This window comes from Marmota marmota, unplaced genomic scaffold (genome assembly GCF_001458135.2).
Source record: "Marmota marmota marmota unplaced genomic scaffold, marMar, whole genome shotgun sequence".
Classification (NCBI taxonomy): Eukaryota; Metazoa; Chordata; class Mammalia; order Rodentia; family Sciuridae; genus Marmota; species Marmota marmota.
The window spans coordinates 26439474-26451052 of NW_026000026.1; the positions used below are offsets into that span (position 1 = coordinate 26439474).

General features: G+C 54.3%; 1 protein-coding gene across 1 annotated transcript; it reads right to left on the reverse strand.

The window, feature by feature from the left end:
• Positions 1-6142: 6142 nt before the first annotated feature.
• Tcf15 (transcription factor 15) lies at positions 6143-11579 on the reverse strand (the record flags this gene model as incomplete). Its single annotated transcript, XM_015485883.2, is given in 3 exon segments — positions 6143-6571; positions 11236-11372; positions 11375-11579. Coding segments are annotated over 3 exon segments (417 nt in total), but the record flags the coding sequence as incomplete, so codon positions are not given.

Here is an 11579-nt window from a genome sequence, read left to right on the forward strand (position 1 = left end):
CCGGGGCTGGGTGAGCGGGGGGCCAGAGACGTTCCCACGGACCTCGCAGCGCCTCTCCCTCTCCAAACCGCGGGCCCACCCTGCCTTCCCCTCTGGCTAGAGGCGCCTTGCCAGTATCTCCCAAACTGGCCCTTCAGCGGATGGGACAAGCGGGGTCTGCCTCCGCACTTCTGGCTGTGACCCTTGGGAAGTGACCTCTGGGAAGAGGGTCAAGCCCATCTTGCAGCAGGGCGTGCAGGCGGAGCGAGACCCAGACCCTCCACAAGCACCCGCCACCAGCGGGCACTGAGGGAGGTGGCAGGTTCCGCAGGGGGTGGCAGCCGGAAGGTGGGCTCCAGGTCCAGCTCTGTGGCCTGCAGAGACTCGCCTCCTTCCTGGAAACTTCTGCCTTCAGCACAGAGGCAGCGAGCAAGGAGCTCAGAGCAAGGGCTCTGGACCCAGCGAGCCTGCCTCCTGATTCTGCTTCTGTCATTCAGTGACTTTGCGGAGCCAGCAGAATAGTAACAGAATGAGTTTCAGGGCTCAGAAGTGCCTGGCACAGAGGAAGTGCTGGGAGTGCTAGTGTCCTATACTCTGTCGAGGACTTGGGTGACTTTGATGGCCACCGGCTGCTCTGGGCCAATGCTCTGGACGCTCAAAGAGATGTGTTGGGGATTATTGGGTCCTGTTCAGGGGAGATTCAAGGACCCACAGACGCACTATTATTGATGCAGGTGCACAAGTGGCCAGATCACCCAGCAGAATCTTCCACACTTAGTAAAACCTTCTCCTGCCTTGGCAGCACCATCCCAAATGACACCTCTGGTCTCCCGGCCACATATTCCCTCATGCCTTGGAACCCGCCCCGTACTTTGTGTGTGTATGTGTAGGGTGTTTTGCTGGGGATCCCATCCGGGGCCTTGTGCATGATTTACACCCTCAGCCTCCACATTTTTATTATTTGCTCAGAGTCTGCTTTTTCCATAAGCTGTGATCACCTCAGGATCGGGCACCACATCTGTCCTATTCTCTCATCTTCCCCAGAGCCTCGCTGGTCCCTGAAGTTCCATGCATGTGTGTTGACTGAGGACTGATGGCTGAGCCTACCTTAAGTTGTTCCTGATGTTAAACTCAATCCTGTGCCTCCTGGGAGTCTTATCTCCTGCAGTGACTCAGCCTGGTCCCTTGGGTTTGATTCCTGGCTCTGCCAATCATTGCTTAGCCCAGTGAGCTTGGGCTTGGTTTTCTAGTCTGTGAAATGGGGGTAACAACAGGACCTACCTCTGTGCATTGCTGCAAGATTAAGTGAAGCCATAAGTGTGAGTCACTCAGGGCAGTACCTCCAATTAGTTAGCCCTGTCAGTGGCAGGAGGAGGCACCTACATGTTTGGCCAGGTGGGGATGGTAGATGAGCAGCCAGAGAACCTGATTCAAATCAATCTATTTACCAACCACTGCGGGACCTTGGGCAAGTTCTTTAACAATCTTGTCCCTCAACTTCCTTATCTATAAAATGCAACAACAATAGTATATAATCTGGCAAACTTGAAAGCTATATTAATTCTTTTATGTCAAATATGTAGATTGAGGCCTGAAACATAGTAGGTTCTCAAAAAGTCAAGCATTTCCCCAAGCCTGGGGAATCTGGTGTTCAGAAAAAGCCAACTCCTATTTTACCAGCCGTCCCTCCTCAAGGTGGGTCTGTCCTGTTGACAAAGTCCTTCTGGTTCACCGTGTGCAGCCTGAGCTAAGGAAAAGCAAGGCCCAGAGAGAGGCAGAACCCACTCTGGGACACACAGGAGCAGTGGCCAAACTAGATCAGGCTAGACCTGCCTTCCAGCTGGTTCACCCTCAGTGCCCCCTGGGTTTCCAGGCCCTACTGGCCTGACCTGTGACCCTGGGCCCCCTGGGAGCCCAATCCCAGGCCTGTGGGGTCTGAAAGTCTGGTCTGGATTAGACACGCTGAGAAGCAAAGGCTGCCCCCCCCCACCCCCACTCGAGCTGGCCGCCTGGTGGGACCTGAGCTCACAGCTGCTGAGGCTCACAGGGACATAAATCATGGTGGCAGGAGGCTTGGGGGTTGGGACCACCTTAGCCTCCTGAGGGCCACAGAGGCCTGAAAGTCAGGAGCAGGGAAGCCTGGGTCCCCTGGGAGTATTACCTGTCCTCGTTAGACTAGCTGAAGGGTGGGTCAGCAGGGCCAGGGGACCTCTTGGGAGACCTCGAATTGAGTGGGCCAAGGTCCTGGCTTCTCTCTAACTCCTCATTGTGCATTTACAAACATGCAGAGGAGACAAAGCAGCGTGGAGAAGTCCTTACGCCCTCACCCAGGGCCACCAGCATTTACCAGTGATCACAGTTGTTTTATCCCTTTTCTCTCAATTGCCCACAGTTTACTTTTTCCTGACTCTTTTGAGAGTATGTGGCCTACCTCTGCTCCTGTGTCCCCGAAGGATCCTTAGTTCTTAAGCACAAGGATATCCTCTTACATAACCACGGTCCTGTTAGCAAATTCAGAAAATTCACCTTTTTTTAAAAAAATATTTATTTATTTATTTTTTAGTTATCGGCAGGCACAACATCTTTGTTTGTATGTGGTGCTGAGGATCGAACCCGGGCTGCACGCATGCCAGGCGAGCGCGCTACCGCTTGAGCCACATCCCCAGCCCCAGAAAATTCACCTTTGATACAACATTTTATTGCTCACATTCTAATTTTGTCAACCAATAACGTCCCCTGGAGCATCCCCCACCCCATAGCACAGGATCCAGTTCAAGGGCATGCGTTGCATGCAGCTGTCAGGTCTGGACTTCAGATAGCAGAACCATGTGAGGTCAAACAGACAGCAGGAGGAGAAGGTGGGATGCAGGAAGGTATTACAGAATTGATGCTTCTGTAAACCCTCTAATTACAGAATGCCCTCACAATGGAGCGTTGTGCTTGGGGGCAGTGCGTGTGAGGTGATCTGGCTGGGGTTGGTTATTCCATGTCCCCTCAGCCCTGGTTTTCTTCTCTCTGGACAACTTTGCTCCTCTGGCCCCAAGTTGGCCTGGAGAACCTTGGCTGGGCTGGTGCATCCTGGAGGGGGAAAGCGTGGATGGTGGGGGAGGGGCAGTGTTAGGAAAATCACCCCCAGAGGTATTGGTCCACAGCTGTGCTTCTCCCAAGTCACATGGATGGAACTGACCTTCAGCTCACTCATGGACAATTAACTGTCCCCTGCCCAGGAAGACAGTTCCAAGTGCCTCGTGGAGCACTATGCAGCTGTGAAAAAGTATGGACCAGTTCCTTGAACACCAAGGGTCTCTAAGAAGTATTAGCAAAGGAGAAAAAAATCCAACTATAAAGCAAAGAATCTAACATGCTTTCACTTGGGTGAAAAATCTGTGATGTACATGATTTCCCTAACTGCTGATCCTCCCTGCAGGAGCTCCTAAGTCCCTGCATCACAGTAATTGCCTCTGAGAACTTAAACTGAGTGGCTGAGAGCAGAGGAGACTTCTTGTCAGTTTATTCTCTTTTGTGGCTTTTGGATTTTGAGCTCTGCAAGTGTATCATCCATGTCAAAGGAGAAGCAATTGAAAGAACCCAGCGTAAGCAGGAGTGCTGGCCCCAGAATCCCAGGAAGCTGCTAACTGCATTTCTTGACCTGCTGGCTGGACACACAGGTGCGCTGAGTTGGCGGAAATTCACTGAGCGGTGCTTTGGCAACTTGTGCACTTTCCCAAATGTATGTTATGATTTGATAAAAAGTTGTGGGGGGTTTTTTTTTGGGGGGGAGGGGGTACCAGGGATTGAACTCAGGGGTGCTCGACCACTGAGCTGCATCCCCAGCCGTTTTAATATTTTGAGACAGGATGTCACTGTTGTTTAGCGCCTCGCTTTTGCTGAGGCTGGCTTTGAACTCAAGATCCTCCTGCCTCAGCGTCCCGAGCTGCTGGGAGTATAGGCGTGTGCCAGCACCCCTGACTGATACAAAAGTTTTAACTTAGCATGCTGGAGATGTAGAGTGTACGCGTAATGAAAACCCCATGGGCTCCACACTGTGGTGATTTCTAGGATTTGGAACATATGAACCTATGAACTCCTCTCCCCATCCTGTGGTGCTGGGGGGGAACCCAGGGCCTTAGCACATGATAGACAAGTGCTTGGCCACTGAGCTACCTTCCCAGCCCTGTGTCTGAACATTTTATAATGAAGACATAAGCAGAGAAACCTACAAATATTTTTTTCAGACATAGTAATCAGTGTAGAGCTTTCTGGAAGGACCCACAGGAAACTGCTAACAGCAGTGGCCTTTAGGGAGGGGCCTCAGGGAGGTTATGGACTTTTCACTGCCTAGTATCTGATACAATTTGCATAAATAATCTATTAAAAACTATTTAACAAAGCAAAGCAAACACTCTTCTTTCTGTTGTAATTGCTCTTGCTGGCTAGAGATTGGGCCAAGGAAGCTCAGAGGGGTCAAGCAACAACCCCAGGGTCACCCAGCAAATCTGGTGGCAGAAGTGAGCCTCCAGCCCGGAGCACCCAAGTGTCTGCCCTGCCCCCATTCCCAGGTTTCCTGCCATTGACAAGGTCACAGTCCTTTTCCTGTGGCCTTGCCAGAGGCTGCCTGTACCTGGATCAGGGTAGGTGCAGTGAGAGCAGTATGCTACCAAGGGAAAGTACAGCCCATGGGGACACAGGATGGGCACAAGACCAGGGTCCCTGGCACACCAGGGAAGTAAGGTACAGCTGCTAGAAAGCTCTCTGGTGGACAGGCCCCTGGGATCTCCTCCTCCACATTGCATGCAAAAGGGGTTAGGTGTGCTGATTTCAGGACTGGCTGCAACCAGCACTGGCACTTCTGACCGCTCCCCTGCTCTGCTTGGGTTTTAGTCCATCAGTGACAAAGACCAGGTGGGTCAGGCTCTGTCTTGTGGCGAATTGGCACAGCAACGGTACACAGGATGCTGGGAAATTGTTGATCTGTAAAATGGGCAGCCCCGATTCAGGCTTGGTCAGAAGGGCAAATGCACGGGAGGGGGGTGCCAAGCGCAGGGAACAGGGGCGTGGACGGTGGAGCAGGACTGCCTCGTGTGAACCACACAAGTGTTTGTGAAAAGAAGAAATAAAAACCAGGTATGTGGATGCATCTTGCTAGGTTAAGGCAGCTCGGGCCTCTCCCTGCCTCCTCCTCCCTCTGGCCTCCTGAGCTCCTTAGACCCTGGTCTCCCAGGGACACAGGCCTCGCGCAGAGCGCCTAGAGTTCTGGGCTCAACTGACTCTAAAATGGAAACCTGGTCCCCACCTCCCAGGGCTTCTGGGTGTACGCTCGGGCCCTGGGGGCTGGCACTCCATTCAGACAGGGGCAAGAGCTGCTCTGAGCTTTCAAGGTGGACATATCTCAGCGTGTCACCCACCATGTGCCTTTGGGTGTCATTGGTCCTCAATCATCTCAGCTAAAACAGGGTAAGAATGTCCACTGTAACACACCCATTTGCACACGCGGAAGACAGCACACCTGCCGGCCTTCAGTGAAGGACAGGTTCAAGAACGATGCAGTCATACGAGGGAATGTGAAGCAACTAACAACGGAACAAGGACACCCTTCCTGTACCCACGTGGGCTGAGAGCAGGCCTCATTAACCCAATAAGTCCCGAGTTTTCAATTCTGCAAACAAAACAAATATTCCAATATTATTTCAAAGTTACCCTTACGCTATTGTGGCTCAATTTTAAGTTTTCACAGGTGTTCCACATCCGGGCGGTGGGTCAAAGGAAAATTCTTTTAAAAAAGGAAGCAGAAAGTCGTACAGTAGCTATGATCTGTGTACTTGCTTGATTATTCGTAGGGAATGGGGAGGTCACAAAAAACTGGTGTCAGGGGCACCCTCTGGGGGGACAGGAGAGGGAGATTTTCCACCTTTATGTCCTCTTGTACCTTTTGAATTTTTAAGTCATGGATCTAGTCCTTATTCAGAAATAAATAAAGTTTGGGTTTCTGTATGCAGCACACCAGACACCTGAAGGTTGTTCACCAACACTGGGAGAACGGGAGTCGTGAGGACAGACTGGCCATCTCTACTTCTGGAGAGGGGCCGCCGGCCCAACCCACCCCCGCCCGTGCCCAGGGTCCCAGGGAGGGTCCACCTTGAGTCCACTGTCCACAGGCCCTTCATTCCTCAGCTGGGAACGACATCTTTTATTTAAAAATACTTTTATCTTAAGCTACCAATTCTCGCTCACACATGCCACACTCACACACAGACACACAGACACCTCTGTCACCAACAGTCTTTTCCCCAAAGTTCCACCTTGTCTCTGACCCGCCAGGCCTCAGTGGGCTGAATGGGTCCTCACAGCTCTCCAGGGTGGAGTGGAGAAGTCCCAAAGGCCCTGCCCGGCCGTTGTCCCTGGTCCCTACACAAAGGGGTGGGTTCGGCTTCTGGGGTCTTCTCCTCTGTGCAGCCAATGGCTGACTCCCGGCCTCCTTTGGTGTCCTGTTTGGAGCAAATTCCGCAGGGGCCCTGGCTCATCTCCGTGGCCCTCGAAGGGGGGCCACTCCCCTCACCTTCAAGCAGCTGCCTCCCAGGTCACGACGGCCACCCTGTAGGAGGGAACAAAGAGGGATAGGAGATGAGTTGGCCCACTGTGAACACTAGAACTAACCTCTATGTCCAGCAGTTGGGGATTGGATCAGTGAATCACAGTTTAGCTACTCACTAAAGAAAGTTCTCTGTCGCAAAAAGCAGAAGAAACCCTATGCACAGTCAGGGAAGGCTGTGGAGGGACACTGTTCAAGGGTAAATCAAGCGCAGAACTGAGTGAAGAGTTTCTTTTTGTGGGGGGTACCAGGATTGAACTCAGGGGCACTCAACCACTGAGCCACATCCCCAGCCCTGTTTTGTATTTTATTTAGAGACAGAGTCTTCCTGAGTTGTTTAGTACCTTGCTGTTGCTGAGGCTGACTTTGAACTTGTGATCCTCCTACCTCAGCCTCCCAAGCTGCTGGGATTACAGGCATGCACCACAGCGCCCGGCTTGAGTAAATACTTCTGTAAATTGTGGTTTCTAGAGAGAAGTGCATGTGGGAAATGGCCAGTGGGAGTTTTTAGAGGATGGGGATTTCATGATGAGGAGACAGGGGAGGGGGGAGGCCTTTTCACTTTGTGTGTGTGTCTGTGTATGTGTTTTACCTTTCCCATCCTTCCCCACATGATCTATTGCCTTAAAGAAATTGAAACATGACCTCCATTCTTGGTCTCCCTTGGCTGGGAATATGCTCTCAGGTCTTGTCTCCCTGGGATTTTTCTTTTTTTTTTTTTAACTCTTGGAATCACTTAGTACTTCCTGCCTTTTGGGGAGGGGGGGACATTCACTAGGGCAAAACACAGAAAGGGAAGACAGGTCTCCCGTGCTCCCCCATCTGGCTGGAGGTGCTGGGAGTGGCAGGAGAAGGCCTCCCTTCTGAGGCTCCATTTCTAGCTCAGGGGCTGGCACAGAGCAAGCACCAATGGGTGACTTGGAAGCAGTGGTGGCTATTGGAAGATGAGCTAATGGTGGAGCCCCTGAAGCCACCAGTCCCTCGCCCGACAGGGGCAGTCTCTACCCGGCCCTACCATCCATATTCTCAGGTGGATACACATAAGCCAGAGAGGTCGCGGCCTCCCTGTTTTGAGGCCTCCAGCGTTGAGTGACTGGCCCAGAGCCACCCAGTCAGTTGGTAAGAGCAGGCCTAGAAATCCATGTGGCCAACAAGCGGTTCTGTCTCCAGGACGCGAGGCTGCACAAAATCTCACTGTAAATGCTCGTCGCCCAGAGGACGGACCTGGCGGCCTCTCGGCCCGTCTAGAGGACTAACCGGGAGCTCTGCCGCCTGCCCCCCTCACTGGGCCCAGGTTGGGGCAGATCCATCCAGATGTGAGCCCAGCCTCCCTGGAGGCTCTCTGGGCCCAGGGACAGCATGTTCATTCACAGGCAGGGCTATTTTGAGGGCTGAAGCCATAGTCCCAGCAGAGCCTGGGGCTTGGGCTTCTCAGACAAACTCTGGCAGGAGTGGCTGTGAAGGGTGGCTAGGGACAGCGACAGTGGGGGCAGGGAGAGGTAGAGTGTTGAGGTTGGGAACATTCTTTGAGCCTCAGGGATGGGGAGTGCCACCTCCCACCCCAAGTCTGAAGATTTTCTAAAGACTTGGTCCCATTAGAATATTGGGACCTCACTGAACCTCAGTTTCTTTATCTATAAAATGGGGGACAGATCATTCTCCTTGCCGCCCCGGGCACAGTCAAATGTGAAGATAGCTGTGTGAGACATCCTTCCTGGGCCCCGTGTGTCCCATGAGAACTCAGCACCAAGGGTCTAGGGGAAGCACTGTGACCAGGAATTGTGCTCAAGAGGGACACTCCTGGCCTTTAATTCCTGCCTGTTGGACCCTGGCTGTGGGTCAGCTCAGCGAGCCCGGTTTCCCCATCTGGAGGGGGAGTTGCTCTGTCAGATCGCACTCACTAACAAAGGCTCCTTAGGCCAACAGGGAGAGCCCGCAGCACAGCGTCAGGAACACAGCCAGTGTTCAGTAAGTGTCCACAAGTACGATCATCACATCATCTGGCCATGACACTTCCTGGCCCCTGTCGCCTCTCCACCACCTCCTCCTGAGTTGGGCACGTTAGCAGCCTCACAAGAGCACCCTGTCCAGCTCCCACCCCACGTAACGAAAGGGTAACTGGGTCATACACAAGAACCCCTCCCATCTACAGAGGGCCACGCCTCGCCCCTAGTTAGACAGGTGCTCCAGGGAACTGTTTCCATAGCCACCCCAGCCCCAGACCAGCCACGGGAGGGAGGTGGTGGCCCCAGGTGAAGGGATAGGGTCCGGAACCTTGGAACTTGCTGGGCCTCAAAGCTCAGAAAAGAGGGGGGGCCCCTAGGACAACCAGTTTTCTTCCAGCTGCATCTTGGAGGGACCAGAACTGGCGACGATCACCCTCCTCGCTTACTCCCAGAGGGGCCTCTGGAGTTGAGTGTGGCTTCTGCAGCCAAATTTGGCTGGGTTCTTCGTCGCACAGACCGACTCCAGGGAAGCAGCCGGGCCCAGGCAAGGTCCTGTGAGCTGCAGGACAGGCCAAAGAGACCTAGGCAGGAGCCCCCCGCCTGCCTGCCAGGGGGGTAGGCGTAGGACACGCACCTTCCCCAGGGCCTGAAGGTGCGGGGCCTCCAGTGGAACCTCTCCTACTTCCCAGTCAGTCAGACCTGAGTTGGAATCCTGACTCCCTCTCTGGCTGTGGGTCTCTGAAGTGGTGGCAGCATCTCTAAGCAGGCGGGGACAGTGTGGGGTGTCTAAGTGGTAACTCAGTGCTTAGCAGAAGACAGCTGTCACGACACTGGCCCATCTCTGAGCGCCTTCCACCTCCCACTACCTGTCACTTCTTCCCACTCCTTTCTCTCTCTCTTTTTTTTTTTTTTAGAGAGAGAGAGAGAGAAAGAGAGAGAGAATTTTTTAATATTTATTTTTTAGTTTTCGGCGGACACAACATCTTTGTTTGTATGTGGTGCTAAGGATCGAACCCTGGCCGCACGCATGCCAGGTGAGCGCGCTAGCGCTTGAGCCACATCCCCAGCCCCCCATTCTTTTCTCTGGCCCACGATTTTGGACCTAGCTCCGCAGAGCCCAGCTTCTAGAACACCCTTCCCTGCACTGCCCTTCCTTGCCTGACTCTGTCCCCAGGCATCCTTTAGGATTCAGCACAGAGGCCCCTCCCCTCTCACACAGGCCTGGGCTTCCTCTGACAGTCCCTTTGTGCTCCCCCTCTCCTGCCATCGACCACAGCACCCTTTGCCTTCATCTCTCCACCCTGGCCCTGACCGCCGGATGGGGACCCACGCCTGCTTCTCGGGGTACACCCTCAGAGCCCACACACGCCAGCTGCTGGGTACTTGAGGGTTGACGAACTGAATGGAAGTGACTGGTGGTCAGGGGGATAGCAGAGGGCCCAGTCGGCCCCCCCACACATGGGCCTGAAGACCTGTCCCTGGGTTCCCAGCCCAGTCCGTGGCCCTGACCCACAGCAGGGAGCAGCAGGGAGCAGCAGGGACCCTTGAGAGGGCACAATTTGGAGGCCAAGAAGACTGACTCAGAGAAACTGAGGCACCCAGGGGTGAAGAGCCAGCCTGAGAGTCTGATGAACCAGAAGAGGGTGGTTTGAGACCTGAACAGAGAGGCCTCATCACCAGCACAGCATGGAGCAAGGGACCTATGTCAGCTACAAGAACCAAATTCCGCAGAGTCAGAGGACCCTTTTATTGGCCATCAAAGGCTAGGCAGGACTCTCTGAGTCTCAGTTTCCCCAAATGCAAACAGCAGCTACTGAAACCCAACACTGTCACACCAGACAAGCCTCCTTACTGCCGGAGGAGCCAAGGCCAGGAAGACAGAGGGACTGGGGATGAAGCGGGCTCCTCGGAGCCTGAGCACATTTTCAGCCAGGAGGCCCCCCTGGCAGCCACCGCTGCTGCTACCCAGGCCTTGCAGCCCGGTTCCCAGCCTTACTTTGGACACCCTGGGGGAAGCCTCTTAACCCCAGCTCTGTCCAGCTGGCCCGAAGGCGCCTTCTCCCAACACTACATCCTCTTTTGGGGGTTGGATGCTCTCAGGGGACACCCTTCTTCCTCCAACTGCTCATCCTCTGGGTACTTGAAGCGAGAGGTGTGTGTCTCCATTTCTTTTCAGTCTCCTGCTCTCAGGTCAGATCTTACGATGGGGGACAATTAATACGAAGCGCAACACATACCCAATCAACCCAGGGTTGCATCCCGTGAATATGGGCATGCGATTTCGTCATTTTGGGCCTTAGGTCCCTCTTAGTGATGAAGTGAGGGGAAACGGGTGAGCCAGACTGGATTCTGGTCCAAGTAAAAAAGCGCACCAGCGGATGCTGGCATCGAGCAAAAGCTCAATAAATGATGGTCTTAGTTATTCTTTGCTCCTGCCCTCTTCCCAGAAGGAAGGATGTCCCAGAACACCTTTAGCTGCAGTGGGGATGTCTCAAAGTTAATAAAATCAGACCAGGGCTCTGGGCTCCTGAACGCTTTCTCTTTGGGGGGACCTTGAGTGGCTCAGTTCCACACCCAGCCTTGGGTTTGGGACTCCGCGCCCACCACGTCGCTTCTCCCTCGCCTAAGGGGACTCTGCCCCTCTTTCGCTCCCGGAGAGACTCGATCCCCAACTAATTCTGCTCCTTCTCGCCGCCCCGTACAGGAGCGCAGTGCACTCACCCCCTTGCGCTGGTTGCTGAGGCAGAAGGTGCAGATGGAGCGCGGCTGGCGGCCGCCGTCGGCGGCTGCGGGGACAGTGCCCTTGGCACTGCCCGCCGCACGGAAGCACGGCTGCCCGTCGTCGGCCGCGTCCCCAGAAGCAGCACGTTGGCCAGGTGCGCGATGTAGCTGGACGCCAGGCGCAGCGTCTCGATCTTGGACAGCTTGCGGTCCACGGGCTCGGTGGGGATGAGCGTGCGCAGCGCGGTGAAGGCCGTGTTCACACTCTGCGTGCGGTCCCGCTCCCTCGCGTTGGCCGCCTGCCGCTGTCGCACCACCACAACGGGACCCGCGCTGCCGCCCGC